General features: G+C 48.7%; 1 protein-coding gene across 1 annotated transcript; it reads left to right on the top strand.

The window, feature by feature from the left end:
* Positions 1 to 41: 41 nt before the first annotated feature.
* LOC135299799 (serine/threonine-protein kinase PAK 3-like) lies at positions 42 to 16,896 on the top strand. Its single transcript, XM_064419222.1, has 16 exons — positions 42 to 86; positions 318 to 440; positions 720 to 845; positions 1,421 to 1,562; positions 3,742 to 3,805; positions 4,617 to 4,665; positions 5,907 to 6,016; positions 6,844 to 6,961; positions 7,796 to 7,895; positions 8,322 to 8,518; positions 8,849 to 8,983; positions 10,510 to 10,712; positions 10,893 to 11,032; positions 13,276 to 13,366; positions 13,747 to 14,067; positions 16,830 to 16,896. The coding sequence occupies exons 1-12, from the start codon at positions 42 to 44 to the stop codon at positions 10,552 to 10,554; spliced, it is 1,254 nt and encodes a 417-aa protein (XP_064275292.1). The 3' UTR covers positions 10,555 to 10,712; positions 10,893 to 11,032; positions 13,276 to 13,366; positions 13,747 to 14,067; positions 16,830 to 16,896.
* The last annotated feature ends 267 nt before the right edge of the window (positions 16,897 to 17,163 follow it).

Here is a 17,163-nt window from a genome sequence, read left to right as displayed (position 1 = left end):
AGGAGAAAAGGCTGCTTGAGATGAAGCAGGAAATTGGCATCATGCAAGCTGAAGAAGAAAAGCTACCAAGCAGAGGCAGTCAAGAGGCACAGAGTGTGGAAAGAGAGTTTGTGTGCTGTTTTGGACTCCTCTGTGCTCCCTATGGGCACTGCTTCCCTGGGCACTGTCTGTCTGGGTGGCATTGTCTCTTAGCTGGCCCCACAGAAATACGAGCATGAGAACAAAATGCTTTTGGAAAGCGAGAGCACATCAGTCTTGGTTGCCACACAAGTGGAGTGTGGGAAGTTTAAAGCCATCTTCTCTTCCTTTGTGGGCAGGTGCTGCAGGAAGAGCAGCGTCAGAAGGCTTGTGTCATCCACAAGGTGTACCAGCTGCAGAGAGAGCTGAAGCAAAGTGAGCAGCTGAGGCAGAAGCTGAATGAGCAGTGGCAGAATGAGCAGGTGAGCCTGAGTAGGCAGGCAGCAGAGGGAAGGGCAGTGATGGGGGCAGGAACTGGAGATCTGAGGAAAGGGGAGGCAAGGACTACTGCCCGCACTGGAAGCACAGAGCCTGGCAGGCTCCAGTGCTGAGCAGCAGGAAGAAGAGCTGGGATGGAAGGGTTAGAGCTGGGTAAAGAAGCAGAAAGAAGTGGCTGAATAGAAGTGCTTTTGAGACTGGAAAAGAGGAAACGTGAGTGTGATGGCAGGTGCCAGTAAGATTTCTCTTGATGGAATATCAAGGTCATGCTGCAGGCTGAGCTGCAGGAAGCTGAGAGAAAGATGAGGGCAATGGAGAAGAGGCACCAAGAGGAAATGGAAAGGATGCACAAGGTCCTGCTGCAGTACAGGCTGGCTGAAGAAAAGCAGGTGAGTGAAAGAGCAGGAGGCACTGCAGTCATGCAACAAGTGGTCTCTGCCCTTGTTGCCTTTCCCCTGCAGAGCAGCAGTGGATGGGGGCAATGTCTCTGACCGCCGTGCTCTGTGGGCTCCATAGCAGCTGGACAGAAGAACACTTCCTGGGCTGCTGAACCTCAGCTGCTGCCCTGGGCAGCAGGGCTAGTGCTTTGGCCTGTGGGCCAGCAATCCTGTGAATGTATTTCTGCTGGCCTCTTAGTGCTCCCTTTGTTTTTTGAGGGGTTTGTTCAGGTAAGCATGGTGACCCACACAGATTCTGAGCAAGTTGTCCCTGTCCATGGTGACTGCAGTCCTCAGAACGGGCTGAAGTGTAAAGTTGCTCTTTTCCTTTCACGCTCTCCTCTACGGCTGGCTGTGACAAGCTGTAGTCTCTGACTGCTTGTGTGGGTTTGACTTGAGGAGGAAGAGTTGACAGCTCAGCTTGCAGCCTAACACCAGTGCTGTTCCTAAGGGCTTGCCTTTGAAATGCTCTGTCTGGGGCATCTCTGCCAAGCACCTTTCTGACACAAACAAATTTCTTGTCCCAGGTGGATGCAGGATCTGCCATCGAAGCTGCTGGTGCAGCAGCATCCTGCCAAGAAGCCTCCTCTCCACAGCCTGAAAACCAGAGCATGAGCAGCTCGGCCCGCTCAAGCCAGGAGAGAGAGAAGCAGTTCCTGAAGCTGCTGAGTACGTGCTGGGGATTTCTTGTGTGACCGAGCAGTGTTTTATGGTGTGTGTGCCTCAGCATGGCCTGGAGCACATGTTCCTCCTGCCTTTGGTGTCAGACAGACATTGTGGATCTCTACAGAAGCCAGTGTTGTGCTTGGGGGCAGCCAGACAGCACTTTGAGGCATTCCTTTTGCCTTTGAGGGCAGCTGGGAGTGGGTGGGCTTTGCCTGAGCTTCCCTGTGCAGTGAAGACAAAAGCAGGGATTGTTTTGCAAGCAGCAGAAGGCTGCAACCCAGCCAATGACTCCGTGAAGGTGTGTGTGCTAGTCTGGCCAAACTGATGAGAACACTTGGCTTCCTGGATTCCCTTTAGACTCCTGACCTGTCATTGGAGACAAAATTTTGTCATTGGAGACAAAATACTTCCCAGAACTTGATTGTCTGTGGGGCTGGTTTAATGCTGGTGTTGTTTTTATAACTGTTAGTACTTCTACTGTTCCTTCTTCAGTTTGGGCTTGATAAGAATTCTACATTTTGGTTAGCCTGACCTTCTGGATGAGAACATCAGTTGATAGCACAAATAAGAGAGGAAGAGGTCTTTTCAATGTGCCCTAAAAGCTAAAATTCTTAGAACAATCCCGAGGTATCAGAGAAGAAGAGTTGTTTTCAAAGTGCCCCAAAAGATGAAAACCACCACACTTTTTTTGACAATCCCTGTTTGATATTTTAGTTGTATGCCTAGGAAGATGCATCAAAGAGACACATCCATGTGGCATTTCCAGATAGAACTGCCCTGCAGGCAATTCTCAGGAGGAAGCCTGCAGCCCCTCTGCTGCATGTTCCTCCAGTACCAGGCACTTTGTCACTGCTAATGCCCAGCTGATAAACACTCTTGGAATACTAAGCATTGGCCTCAATCCCTGCACAGATTCCTGCACTCGAGGAAAGCACACCAAGGCCTTGGTGACTCTGCAGTACAGCTGAGTTGCTTCTTACAACTAGTAAGGGCTGCCAGTGCAGTGCTGTCAGAGACTAACGGGTCAGGCACAGAGCAGAGCCCAGTTTACTCAGTGTCTGCCATCAGCTGTTGGGACAAAAGGTGGATTGATTGACTCCTCCGTGGGTCTGAAGAGAAAGACAACCATGTTCTGTCTTGAGTGGGGTCAACAGCTTGTAACAGAGCTGGGTGTGCCTCTGGCTTCTTGACAGTGGCTGTCAGTGGCCGTTCGTGCGCTTTGCCAAGCTTTTTGTCATACCTGCCCTGCCACTGACAGCTGCTGTGCCTGCAGGGGCTGGAGACTTCCTCAGCTGTGGGGTTGCAGCTGCCGCCCTGTTGCTGCAGCTTTGCCTGGGCTGGTGAGACGATCAGCATCTCCTTTGTGCGGTGTCTGTGTCACGGCAGCGCCTGAGGAGCGGCGCTGTCCTTGTGACCCATCTGAGCTGTGCCCTTTGGGAAGATGGGGCACATGGGTGCTGTTCAAGGGGCCAAGTCCAGTGCCCGTGGCTGCTGCAGCCCGGGCTGAAGACCAGCACTTGTAGTTCTTCACTGAATGAGGAACAGGCAAAGTGGTCTTCAGAACTTAGCCTGCTCCTAAATGAAAAGGGTTCTAATTCTTAGAGCCATTGTTCTTGGATGTAGCATGAGCTGCTGTTCTCTGAAAATGTCAAGGCATTCTTTAGGCAAACTGCTGAGAGGAAGGGAACATCCCCTCCTCTCCTGGAATTCACTTTGCAATATTCTTTCTGGTCTGCAAAAAGCAGATGTTGATAAAAATTCATCCCAGATCCCAGGGTGCATTGAATCTTTGGAAGTATGTAATCTTGTGCTGAATCTCCCAAGAGAGTGTTTCTTCCCAAGAAAATGAAGGCTGCTGATTTTTCAGCCCTCCTTCCCATTTGTAGATGACAGCCGCTTGCCTTGGTGCCTGTTCTCTTCTGATTTCTGTCTGCTCTGATGGTTTTTCCATGGGCTTAGTTTCCTGTCAAGGCAACCCTGCAAAGGAGTGTGGGAGAATCAGACTCTGTGCAGAGCTGCCTGTCTTGCTGGGGCTGCTGTTGTTGTTGTTGTTGTTGATGTTATCGTTAGCCAAAAGACCACAAATTGCTCAGAGCCCCAGAGAGTGGAGCTGGGTTTCAGATCTCCTGCAAGCTCAATCTCTCTGTTTTGAACTTTGCTTCTTGCATTTTGTTTCTTTCAGGGTGTGTGGTGAGTGTGGAAGATCCAGAAAAGAAGTACACTGGATGGGAACATCTTGGCAGTGGGTGAGTGCAGCCACGGGCCACAGAACCACGGGCCAGGAATTTTGGTGGTGCAATAGCATGTGGGAAGTCAGGCAAGCTGCAAGCATCTTGAGAGCCTGGCTCCAGATTGTCCCTGTCTCACTACTGAGGCAGTACAAGGCATCATCAAAGATAACTGGATGCTGACAATGTCTTGGCTGCCTCAAGGAGCAGGACCTGGAAGCCCTCCTGTCCCTCCAAGATGGGGCACCAGTTTGCCTATTTTCCCAGGAGACATGGTTTTGTATGATTCAAAGTAATATGGCCACACTCATGAAGGAAGGAAAAGCTGAGAGAGCAGGTTTTGTGTGTTGTTTCCCACCAGACAGCTGTCAGATAACAGCTCTCAGTAGCATTCCTTAGTAGTATTTTTCTGGAAACAATATTCAGTGGTCAGGAAAATAAGAAAGGCTGTATGGCATTTCCTGAGTTTGGCAGGTAGGATGAAAAGAGAGCAGTGAGAAGGCCCAGCAGCACTGTGTGTTTCATTGCCTGGAAAGGCACGTCACAGGCACAGACACAAGAAGGAAAAGGCAAAGAAAACCCCCCAACATGCATAAGCTAGTGTGTCCATTGGAGATTTCTAGCAGCCCTTTTTCTTCCTGTGGGAGCCAGCTTTTCTCTTGGACACTCTGCATGGCAGAGGGCTGCTGGGCTGCTGTGCCTTGGCTGAAGAGTAGACAAAGCCCAGTGTTTTAGAGACACTGCAGGCAGCAGAGAGCTCCTGCCTGGGGTGCCTTTTGCTCCTCAGCACTGAACAACTTCTCTGTTCTTGCCACTGTTCTGATTCTAGGGGCTTTGGAGCTGTTTATAAGGCCTTCGACACTGCCACAGGACAAGCGGTGAGTGCCCATGCAGATCTTGCAGTTCTTGAGTGCTTTCCCCTGTGATGTGATCTGTGGCCAGAGCTTTGGCCTGCCTGTCTTTGCTGCAGAGGCTGTTCTGCAGAAGCAGTCTGTCTAGAGGCAGGCTGCAAAATGCATTTGGGACAGACTTTGTCCTTCCTACCTACCTGAATGAATGCAAGGATGGCCGTGGTGTCTTTCAGAGGACACGCTAGCTTGGACTTACTGGATAAATATGCATAGATTAGCTGATGGCAAGGGCCATCATTCCAGCCCAATTCCTCTTAAGCCCAGGATCAGACACAGATATTTTGTTTTCTATCACGTGATTCAGTTGGAAAATACAATGCAAGCCCTTCAGAAAGAGAGATCTTGTCTGGAGCACAGTTTTGCCTTTCAGTCCTAGGGAACCTAGTTCACATACACACACACCTACACACACACACACACAGAGAGACACGTGCACAGATGAATGAGAAGAAGTTGATGAAGAGCCTTAAATAATACAACCTTGTGTTGATCCTGTGTTCCACTAGAGAGATGCTCTCTGTTCTGACCAGGCATGGTGGTGTCTTGGAGAGTCTTGCTGCTCTTTGGGGCTAGAAGTTCCAAGTCCTGAATTCTTCTTTTTGACTCTCAGGAAATACATTCCATCTTCCTTAATAGTAAGGAATTAAAGAAGGTAGTTCCTTATCCAGCTGCAGAGCTGTGCTCAGGAACTGCACTTGGAGGGAGGTTTCGGAGGCGTCCGAAAGCCCTGAGCCCTGTACTTAGAACCTGGGGCACATCCATAGTGTACCACAGAAAGGGGTATTCATTTTTAAACCCATTCAATAATTTCAAGTCTAAAGATTGTTCTTCAAAGTTGCAAAAGCCAAACTGAAGAAGTGAGGATGTGCTGGGATTGTAACTTTACCTTGAGTCGCTTTGCAGTTCTTTTTTGACAGCATTTTCCCCATCATGTTTGTATGTGTTTACTCTGGCACACAATTGAATTGGCAGCCATCTCTTCACAGGAGAAAAATTACTTTTGGCTTCCAAAGCGTGTGTAAATGATAATAGTAGTGCTAAACAAAGTCTGTTTGAGAAGCCTGCGAGTGCAGAGGGTGGTGTTAGCGCTTTGTGGTTGATGGTTTAGAGTCCCTTTTTTCCGAGGTGACAAGGCATCCAGGCCCATGAGTGCCAGAGAAAGAGGCTCTGGTCATGTCTGTCCCTAAGAGCTTTTGATGTCATTGTAGGTGGCTGTAAAGGAACTTTATCTCCAGCACCAGGGCTGTGAGGGAATATTAAAAGAAATCCTGCTCATGAGAGAAAATAAGAACACCAATATTGTCAGCTACTTAGAAAGGTAAGTAGTTCTGGTGATTTTCTGGGAACGTTCATTTCCATACTTGCAAGGCAAAGATTTAAAAGCTCTTTAGCCTCTGGCAGAAAATGGATCTTTCAATGAACATCAATCCACTCCTGCACCAGGCATGGGAGGAGTTTGCATTCTGTCCCCATGAATGCTTCCTGACATAAACAGCTTGAAGATTGATCTCAGAAACGTGGCTCTCTTACTAAGCCAGCAGCCTGTATGTTCACTTGCTGCATGTGGTTTTGCTGGTTTGGGGCGTGATTTTTTCTAAGTGTTGGAGGAGAAAACATGCCAGAGATTATGTACCTTGTGCTGTTCCCACTATTTTCCATAGCCTTGCATGCCAAAAGACTAGGCTAGGAGACACATAATTTGCCAGGTCTGAAATTGTTTTCCTGTTTGTGACTGTCCTTTCTGCAAGGTTTTCCAAAGGGTGTTGGCAGTGCTGCACACCCACTTGCCTTTAGTAAAAGCTGTGAAAACTGTGTCTCCTTGCTCCTGAAAGGAATGCGGCAATTTGTGTCTGAAGATGATGAAGCAGCTGCTGGGATGTGTCCACTTCCAGATTTATCTTTTTCCTCACTAAACCTCCTTTTTCCCCTGCTTGCCACCTAAGCCGTCTCCTTTTCCATGGATGTGCCTTCCTCCTTTAGGTGGCACAGATGGCAGGCACTGGCTAGCCTAGGTGGAGTGTGTCTTCATTTGATTCCGTCTTCATTTACCAGTGACCTGGAAACAAAACTCAGCTGTAGTCTTTTCTTCCCCACAGCAATTTAGCTGTGCACATTCAGCTCCATGCTCTTGCTTTCCTCTTGCAGCTACCTTGTGGATGAGGCTGTCCTGCTGGTGTTGGAATATATGGATGGAGGCTCCTTAGCTGATGTGGTCACCGTGAGAAGGATGGCTGTAGGACACATAGCAACAGTGTGTTGGGAGGTAAGGGGTCCTGCTTGTGCTTGTGAAGGCTTGGACAAGGCTAGTCCTTTGAAAGCACTGCAAAGTGAGTGATTCCATGTTCAGAGCTTTCTTTCTGTGTTGCTCTTCTGCTTCAGAGAAGAAAGAGCATCTGGACTGAACTGCCTGCCAGTGTCCCTGCCCTTCCTGTACTCTGTTCTTCACTCTTATCCACCATCATTGAACTCTCTGTCTCTTTTTCCTTTTTATTTTCTGTTCTGCACTTTGCCTCCCCAAGCCTTTGCCCAGAGCCTTTCTGCACTGTCTTCTTTGCCTGTAAGTGCAAAGGTGCTGCTGTGAGAGTTTTAAACCAGAGGCCAAGCCAAAGAGAGACTCATCTGCCACAGGTCTCCACTCCAAAGGATGGCATGGCACCCAGCATGGTGCTTGCTGCTGAAAACTGACAAAGGAGCTACTTCCAAGTCTGCTGTCGAGGCAGCCGTAGAACCCTTGTCCTCCAGTCTCCCGCCCGACAGTGATCTCCTTGGTATCCAAGGCAGGGACGTTTTCCTCTTTTGGCAAACCATTGTTTGTCGTCCGGACGGGGAGAGCGCATCCGCTGCAGCAGCGCTCATTCTGACTGGCTTTGCAGGGGACAGTCTCGAGCAACGACTGACTGATGTTTCCCCCTCCAAAGCGAATATGCCTTCCCTTGGAAAGATCCTGCTCTCCTAGTGCTGCAGCAGCAAGCTCTTCCTCCTGCCAGCACTCACTGCTCCTTGGAGATCTGTGAATCTTCAGGAGCAGCCTCCTTTTGCATGTGATGAAATCAGATCAGGCTAACTTTTGGCCTCCTGTTTCTTTTTCCCCTGGCAGTGCCTGCAAGGCCTGGCTTTCCTTCATGCCAAGCAGGTGATCCACAGAGACATCAAAAGTGACAACATCCTTCTGGGCCGGGACGGCTCCGTCAAGCTGGGTGGGTATTCCTGCTCAGGCGCAGCGCTGCGGGGAGGCGGTGTGGGGCTGCTTTGGAGAGGCTGCCGGGTGCCAGCAGTGGCTGCTGAGAGTGCAGGGAGCGCTGTGCAAGCCCAGGCCGCAGCTGGAAGGTGCTGAGTGGTCTAGAGAGCAACCAGGTATCCAGAGTAACTTTGGTTTGTGGGTGTTCCTTCCAAAGGGAGAGAGTTACAGTGTAAACGTTCAGGGCAATGAGGAAAAGCCAAGGTTTTGTAGGAGTCATAGGCGGGTTGTCACCTGCACAATTGCCCATGTCCTTGGCTGCAGCCCTGAGGAAGGAGAGCCCAGCTGCTTTTCCAGATTGATTCAGCACTGCATTCTGGGACTGAGAGTGAGGAACCCTTTTCCTTGGTTTCCTACTTGAAGCAGTGTTTGTTTTCCTCCTCAGCTGATTTTGGCCTCTGTGCTGTGCTCAGCCCTGAGCACAGGAAACGGAGGTCGATGGTCGGGACCACTTACTGGATGGCACCCGAGGTGGTGAGAAGAGAGCCTTACGGCCCCAAAGTGGACACCTGGTCCCTTGGCATTGTGGGAATAGAAATGGCCACAGGAGAGGCTCCTTATATGCAGGAGACCAGTGACAAGGTAAGGTGCAAATGTGCTCAGATAGCCGTGTCCTTCTGCTCCGAGTCCATTAGAGAAAATCCCATTCCCACAGCTTGAAGTGCTTCCAGCAAGGGCCACTTCAAAAAAGGTCTCTGGGGCTCACATCAGCTGTCAAGGCAAGACCTGGTGCAGCTTGGAATAGCTGGGGCTGCACTGGAACCTTTTTTCCTTTGGGAGAGAAGGCTCATCTCTAAGTATCTGGTAGGCAAGAAATTGCCACTGCAGACTGGAGCTTCAAAGATGGGGTCTAGGTGAGCCCTGAAGGATATGGAAGAATCACATAGAGTCTCATGTTTCCTTTTGCTTCAGGCCAGCTACCTGATAGGCAAGCAAGGGGTTCCAAATCTGCACCAGCTCAGGCTACCCCCTGGCTTGTGTGAATTTCTGGGCTGCTGCCTGCAGATGGATGTGGACAGGCGAGGCTCTGCCAAGGAACTTCTGCAGGTACAAGGCAAAGCGGCTGCAGGCCAAACAGCTGTTCCCTGCCAGGGTTTGCTCCTCGGCCAAACTCCAGGGAATCAGATGGGCCCCCCACAGAGTAATCTCTGCTTTGGGTGCTTTTCAAATGAAAGCCAAGTAGGCTCTTGATTGCTGAGGTTAGAAGGGCCCAGTGAAGGTCATCTAGCCCAGAACTCCAGCCACTGGCAAGGACATCTTCAAGTAGATCAGGTTGCTCAGAGTCCCATCCAACCGGAGCTTGAATGTTGCCGGGCTTGGGGCTCCTCCCAGCTCTCTGGGCAGCCTGTGCCAGTGTTCCAGCACTCTCCTCACAAACAGTTTCTTCCTCAGAGCCAATCTGAATTGAGTGTCTTTTAGCTTAAAGCCATTCCCCCTTGTCCTCTTGCAATTGGCCCTGCTAAAAGATATGTCCCCAGCTTTCTTAGGAGCCCCTACAACTATTGAAAAGTCTCCTTGGGGCTTGCTCTTCTCCAGGCTAAACAAGCACAAGTCTCTCAGCCCTTCCTCAGAGGAGAGCTCGCACCTTCTGGTCATTTCTGTGTCCCTCTTTTGCTCTCAGGTGCTGTATTCAGGTTTGCCTGGTAGCAAAGGAACTGAAGTATTGCAATGCTGGGGACGGGGGCTTGAGGAACACAATGAAAGCAGTCCCTGCCAAGCGGTTTTAGATTGGTCTGTGGGAAGGTGGGGGCTGGGGTGGAGCTCACTCTGAGCATTCGAGGGCAGCCAGCTTGTCCCTCCTAGCCCACCCTTGGAGGTTTCTGCCAGCCAAACAGGCACAGCTGTGCAGGATTTGTGCCAGCCCCATGTGCTGCCTGGCCCCATCAAGTAGCTGAGAATGGCTGTGGCTTTGCTGCCAGGTTTGGTGGCAGACAAGGAGCTGGTGACCGGGCCACTTCCTTGGCTGTGCCTGCTGTGGAGGAAGATGCCAGCCAGCACAGGAGGGAGTGGGGTGTGCTGAGGCAGACACTGCTCTTCCTGCAAGCCAGAGCTGAGCACATCTGCACCCTGCTGCTTGTGTCCTTGCTCCTGGCTTGCTGCTGAAAACCTGCATGTCCAGCTTTCCTGAGATCAACACGTGGGATCAACATTTTTCAGAGCTCTTGGGAGTCTCTTGAGGAGTGCCTTTTGCCATATATCTCTCTTGGACACTCAAAGAGCCCATGTCTGTAGAAAAAAGGAGCTTAAATAAGTCTGCTGACTTTCCTGAAAGGAATAAATCCTTAGGACAGCAAGCAGCAATCCCACAGTTATAGGAGGACAAAAATCCCAGCAAGTGACAACACCATGAGGAATGGACTAGTGCAGTTCTGGGCTGTGTTTGCCTGTGACAGCAGCATGCTGGACATGAAGGCAGATGTGCTGCTGGTGCCCTCAGCCCCATGTCTGTGTATTTCTGGGTGCTGGAGGAATCCAGCTCGACCCTGTTAGGAAATCAGTTTGGAAAAGAATGGTTCCTTTTTCCTTTGTCTCTTTTAATTTGGTTTGTTTTGTTTCTTTTTCCCTTTGGGCAGCATCCATTTCTGCAATCAGCAGAGCCTCTCTTAAGCCTCTTCTGACAGCCTGATTGCTGCCATCCCTGCAGCAAGGGAATGCAGGAAGCAAAGGAAATGAGAAGGACCACGTCAGCACTGGAGAACAGAGCCTCTGAGAGCACGTAGGAATCCAGAGAAGAGAGGGGCTAGGAAAGAGGGAGCCATCAGAGCAGGAAAGGAAGGTGCCATCTCCTTTTCTCCCACCTGCTGAATTTCTGCTTAGGACAGCATTTCTGGAGGGCACAGAGTCACTACTGATGTGCATTTTTCTGGTGGGGGGTGGTGTGAGGCAAGAAGCTTCCACTGATTATTTGGGGAGCTTGTCTGGGACTATATTGAAAGTGTCTTCCTCCCCTCACCAGGAGCTGGAAGGGCAGCGTTTGGAGGCACAGTAGCTGCTGGCACCATGGGCAAACTTCCTGGCAGAGGTAGAGAAGGAGCAGGAGAAAAGGCTGCTTGAGATGAAGCAGGAAGTTGCCACCATGCAAGTGACCAAGAAGAGGTACGAAGCTGAGGCAGTCAAAAGGCAAAGGGTGTGAAAAGAGAGCTTGTGTGTTGTTTTGGACTGCTCTGCACTCCTTATGGGCACTGTTTCTCTGGGCTCTGTCAGTCTGGGTGGCTTTGTCTCCCTGCTGGCCCTTGGTAAACAGTGCTGGAGAGACCTTTGTGCCATGAGGGAAAGGAGCGGTCAGGTGAGAGACTACCAGAATGCAGGTTTGAGGAAGGCAGGAATGGCACTGCAGGCCCAAAGATAATGGGAAAGGCAGAGCTGTGTCTCAGAAGGAGGGAGGTCCCCCAGAATGCTCCCTGCAGAGCCAGGCTGGAGCTGTGGGAGCAGGCTGGCTGTCAGGCTGCTGAGGAGGTGCCTGAAGCTGCTGAGTACGTCCTGAGTGTTCTCTGTCTGATGGACCAGTGAATGGTGTGTGTGCCTCAGCATGGCCTGGAGCACATGTTCCTCCTGCCTTTGGTGTCAGACAGACATTGTGGATCTCTACAGAAGCCACTGTTGTGCTCAGGGGCAGCCACGCAGCACTTTGGGGCATTCCTTTTGCCTTTGAGGGCAGCTGGGAGTGGGTGGGCTTTGCCTGAGCTTCCCTGTGCAGTGAAGACAAAAGCAGGGATTGTTTTGCAAGCAGCAGAAGGCTGCAACCCAGCCAATGCCTCCGTGAAGGTGTGTGTGCTAGTCTGGCCAAACTGATGAGAACACTTGGCTTCCTAGATTCCCTTTAGACTCTGACTTGTCACCAGCCATTGAAGACAAAATACTTCCAAGAAATTGATTGGCTGTGTGGCTGGTTTAATGCTGGTGTTGTTTTTATGACTGTTAGTACTTCTACTGTTCCTTCTACAGTTTGGGTTTGATAAGAACTCTACATTTTGGTTAGCCTGACCTCCTGGAGGAGCATATCAGTTGACAGCACAAATAAGAGAGGAAGAGTTGTTTTCAAAGTGCCCCAAAAGAAGAAAACGACCACACTTTTTTTTTTTTTTTTTAAATCCCTGTTGGATATTTTAGTTGTAGATGCATCAAAGAGACACATCCATATGGCATTTCCAGATAGAACTGCCCTGCAGGCAATTCTCAGGAGGAAGCCTGCAGCCCCTCTGCTGCATGTTCCTCCAGTACCAGGCACTTTGTCACTGCTAATGCCCAGTTGGTAAACACTCTTGGAATACTAAGCATTGGCCTTAATCCCTGCACAGATTCCTGCACTCGAGGAAAGCACACCAAGGCCTTGGTGACTCTGCAGTACAGCTGAGTTGCTTCAAATAGTAGGAGCTGCAGAGAGGCAGAGAGGACTTTTATAAGGTCACTTCCAGTGAGGTTTATTTGAGCGCCCCAAAGGGGAACCAGAGACAAATATGAGCCATGTCCTCTGCACAAGGTTTAAGCGGGGGTGGGTACAGGGTCCGTAGCAAGGGGCAGGGCAAAGGGAATTGGCTCTCAGGGAAGAAGGGGCCATCCACCTCTTCCTGACCCCCTCTCTTTACATATTGTGACTAAACCACTAAATGTGTTTTTTTCAATGGAAGTCTTGCTGGATATGAATGGAGATACTTGGTTGTTTCCAATTGGTGAAACATTAATATGGCTTAAAACTCATGCGGCAAGGGAATAATTCAGCTCTGTGCAAAAAGACATTGTTCAGCTCTAATTGCGTGCTCACACCCAATTCAGGAACAATCATATTTCTCTAGTGTGCATGCAGCAACCATAATGAAGATTTGTTTTCTGAAATGTCTGCCCATAGGTAGCCAAGTGGAATCCAAAGGAGAATTCCTTCAGTCTGAAGGAACATCTATTTCAAACCCTTCAGACTGATTGGCCTGGCTACACTGACACAGACAGACAGAATTTGAAGTTAATATTCAGTCGTTCAGAGAACGGGAAAAAAAAAGCCCTGGAAATGAAGCCTAGATTCTTAGAATATGCTGAGGTAGCAGGGACCTTCCAGGATCCTGGTCCTGCACAGACACCACGAGAATCACACCCTGTGCCCAAAGAGTTGTCCAAACGCTTTTTGAGCTCTTTCTGCAGTGACCACTGGCTTGGGGAGCCTGTTGCAATGCTCGAGCACCCTCTGGGCCATGAATGTTTTCATGATATCCTGATTAAGCTCCCTCAATTCAGCTTCATGCTGTTTCCTTGAGTCCTGACACTCAAGGTCTGTTTTCCTTGCATGGAAAGAACTATGACAGTTGATATTCAGGCTTTTAACATGAACTATTGGATCATCCATACAGAAAATCAGCTCCATCTCAGAACCCCACCAACACCAGTCAAGTGACATCTCTGGGACCTTCTGAGAGAGACGCTCCAGCAAGACCTGCTCAGGTATTTTGTGCATTTTTAACCTTCTGGACTGTATGGTAAATTTTAGCAGACTTGCTGGTGGTGTAAAAGCTGTGATGTCAATGTGCAGGACCTTCCCTTTTCGGGAAGTTTTGATGGAGCTCCTGAATGGGAATGTCTTTCTCTCAAAGCATTTTAGCTCCAGACTTGAAGTAGGACTTGCTAAGTGCTAGGATGAGAAAGGAGGGATGAGATAGAGCCTGTATTTACCTGCAGTTTACTTGCTAGTTTGAATGCTCTTTTTAGTTAAGAAAGATGTGTTTTCAACCTTGGCCAGTTCAGAAATGCTGCCTTTTCAGAATGGGAGCAAAAGCTGACCCTGCTCCTAGGTTGATGAACAAATTATGTTGTCATTGTTGCAGAAACGGCCTCTGGCTTCTGAATTTATCAGTCCTGTGATGAGGAAGAAGAGGACAATTGGTCACTGGCCCAGTCATGTCCAGGCAGCAGCTGGTGGCCACTTTTCTTCCTTCTTTCTGCCTTCCACATCCCTTTGCTTTTTGGACATGCTTCCAAGTTTTGGCTCCATTTCCCCCTGCACTCATGTGGTGCAAAAACGAGAGAAATTTCAGAGTTCCATCATCCCAGCACCTGCCAGAGTGCAGAGGAGATCCCCAATTCAAACAGGAAGAAAAATGAATTGGGAAGACTGAAGCAGTTGCATCCCTTGGATTTCGATGAAGGTATTAATGTGCTGGTTTCCCTGACTCCTGTTTTCATAACTGTGGTGTAAAGATTTGGTTATTAAGGTGCAATTAAGGTGCAAGCGCACCTCTTTCCACAGTCAAGAGTAAAAATGTTATTGAACAGGAAATGCAAAGTAGGGAGATAGAAAGAAATAAGAGAAGAGAGGCAGGGTGAGGGGAAGAGAGAGACATTCAGTAGGAAGATATCATCCCCACATGGGCCCTCTGTCATCCAGCTGGTCCTTCCTCACCCTTGGTCTTCTCGGTGGTGGGGGTTCCCAAGTCTCTCTGGGGGTACCACCTTTATACTGACCAAGATTGGGGGATCCACAGGGTGGTCACAGCTGTCCCCACGTCTTGGGCTAGAAGCCATGGAAGCAGTGATTCTCCTTACCCACACTCTCTACAGTGGAGTTTCTGTCTGGTGTCCTAATTCCAAACCTTCATCTCTGCTAGGCCAAGGCTTAGTGCTTTTCTTCCTGCCATCTGTGCTTCTCTCATATTCCTCTTCTGGTGGTTCATTATATGGAAACATCCTTCTTTGACAGTGTTTGGAAATAGTTAATTGTGCTCTTGCACCTTGTGACAAGGGAGCTTTGAAAGCTGGCTCTGGATACACAAAGGCACTGCTCTACATCACTGCTCTACCATTACCCCTGATGTATGGTCATGAAAAATCAAGAATTTTTTTTTTTTCCTGCCATTAGATTAGATTGTATCTCTTGCTTTAAAAGACAACAACAGCAAAGCCCAGAACCTGTGCTGCTGGAACCTTGTCTAAAATGACATTAAGTTTTAGAAATTCTCCCTCTAAGTAGTGCAAAAACCAGTTGAGGACAAAGAAATGTGAAATTGCTTGCTGTTGGGAGAAGCTGATTAAAATGAAGAACCAGGCATTATAAAACCACAGGGAATGGGTTATTTCTTTCCATTTGATTTCTAGTAAACTGACCGTTGACTGAGACACCGCTTTTTCCATCAGCAGATTTCCAAGACTGCATGCTGAATGCACAAACCTGTCACACATTGATTTCAGACTAGTTTACTGAAACAGTCAAATCTCTGTGATTGCATGGTTTTTCACTGAACTCAGCCTTTTCATGGAAACTCCAAAGGCTCAAAACCTGGGGTGTGGTTTCCTGGAGATCTGGATTTGAATGGGGCTGTGAGTTCCTCTCCATCCCAGCTGCAGAATTTCCTTCTTCAAAAGCTGTGGAAGTAGTACAGACTGAAAACAGTGTTGAAAAGCTAAACATAAAGGCATAAAGAACACTTGATTTCTGATGACAGGGACACAGGCAGTAGGGCAGAGTTCAGTTGCTTTGTTAAATCTGTGGCTTGTCTCTTTTGGAGGTTGACCTTGCAGATTCCAAGTTGGGTTTGGCGTGGAGGCAGGTTTAGAGTGTGCAGATGCCTCTTGCAAGTGCTGGTGTGCTTGTAGAGACAGGTGCTTTGAGATGGTCTTCCCACATTTCTTCTGGACATGCACACGGCACCTGCAAACCTTGGGAGCCTTTGGAAGGATTTCTGCTTGAATCCATAAACACATGAGCAGCTTTTATCAGGAGGCAGTAACAAAATTCTGCCCAGATGGTGAAGGAAAAATCTGTTCTGTGTTTCAAATTGGGGCTCAGGCTGAAGCTTTTGTGTGGACTGAGCCATGAGAGCAACTGCACTTTTGGAAATTAAATGCTCACAGCAAAGGCAAGTTGTATTGAACATGCTCTGACTATTGGTATTTCTGTCCAGCTTTATTACTATATTTACACTTCTTTTTATACTTCTGCTATACCATGTAATAGTTTGAACACTGAAATCAACAAAAGCAAATGGAATATCACATGACAGCTCTTTCCTCAAAAATTAAAGCTCAGGTGGCCTAAAGATTGGCAAGAATGGCTGAGTTTGAACAAGATTACTTTGTGTAAATAAGGGCAATGGAAGCTCACAAGGAACATAAAGGATCCTGTGGGTCTTTGATGCTTGGCACAAAACCTCAAGTGGAAAGCAGAGATTACCAAGATCCTGAGTGTTCCTTCCTGTTTCTGCTGACTTTTCCTTATGGCAGCTCTTTTTATTATCATCGTAGCTCTTCAACATTTCTTTGGAAAGAGGGCTTTGAGGTTATGTGTGCAATGCTTCCCAAATGCCTTTGGAAAGAGCCAAAGGGCAATTCACAAGTGCAGAGCTGTTTCCAACCCCATCCTGCCATGTTAATCTGTTTTGGCTGCAGGTCATTGGAGCCTTAGTGCCAGTAAGCCAAATAGAATGGAACTGGCTTTCCTGCTGACAAGAGTGCAGGCACTCCTCCAAACTTTGGGCCCTGGAACTGGCAGGGAATTGGGGATAAAACATGGTGTGAGAAGAACTCAGCTTCCTTCTTCATTTCTTGTTAGAACCTCAATGTTGGTCTCTCTCAAGCTGTTGTCTTTTGTGAAGCTGCATCTGTTGCTGCAATAATTGAATGGCTCTGCAGATGACACCTCATGCTTTATATATGACAAATTATATAGCTGGGGCTAACACTGTGGGAATGCACAACCTGTAGGATAAAGTGGCCATTCCCTCTTTCTAAACCCCAGGACAGGCTACTGTGGAGAGGGTTGTGTGTGCCCCATTAATAAATGTTACTGCTTCTTCTAAATAATTTATTGTGAAAAGAAAGCACTGAAGGACTTTTCTCAAGAATGTCCAATGGGGATCCTTTGGCCTTTTAACGATCTCCTGACGAAGAGTGTCAAAATTCTGCTTTTCTGCAGGAACAAGAAAAGATCCTTCCATTGCCTCCACATGCTCTGCAACAAGCAACCAAGCAGACTACTTGAGGTGAGCCAAATAGCAATTCACTCTTGCCACTCTCAGTGGGGTGCAGTGTCCATCTCTTTGCTGTGCTGAAAGGATGAGTTTGAGCAGGTTTTGTTGGGCCTCCAAGGCTCAGAGCAGAGATGAACACCGAGGTGGGTTAGGCCCAGACGGGCCCTCCCTTCCTGCAGTGCAGCTGCACAGGCTCAGCTGCAGCAGTGCTGCTGCATCCCCTCATGGCATTTGCAGGAGAGGAGGGAGAAGTGTGTGTGTGGTATAAAGCCCTGGAAA

Source organism: Passer domesticus, chromosome 4, assembly GCF_036417665.1.
Source record: "Passer domesticus isolate bPasDom1 chromosome 4, bPasDom1.hap1, whole genome shotgun sequence".
NCBI classification, from domain to species: Eukaryota; Metazoa; Chordata; class Aves; order Passeriformes; family Passeridae; genus Passer; species Passer domesticus.
The sequence above is the reverse complement of the archived record's forward strand: the minus strand, read 5'-3'. Positions and strand labels throughout refer to the sequence as shown.

Excerpts from the sequence above, each read along its gene's own strand:
- LOC135299799 (XM_064419222.1), top strand. The coding sequence starts at position 42 with ATGCAAGCTGAAGAAGAAAAGCTACCAAGCAGAGGCAGTCAAGAG. Across the intron at positions 4,666-5,906 it reads ACACTGCCACAGGACAAGCG|GTGGCTGTAAAGGAACTTTA; the intron begins GTGAGTGCCCAT and ends ATGTCATTGTAG. Across the intron at positions 7,896-8,321 it reads GGACGGCTCCGTCAAGCTGG|CTGATTTTGGCCTCTGTGCT; the intron begins GTGGGTATTCCT and ends TTTCCTCCTCAG.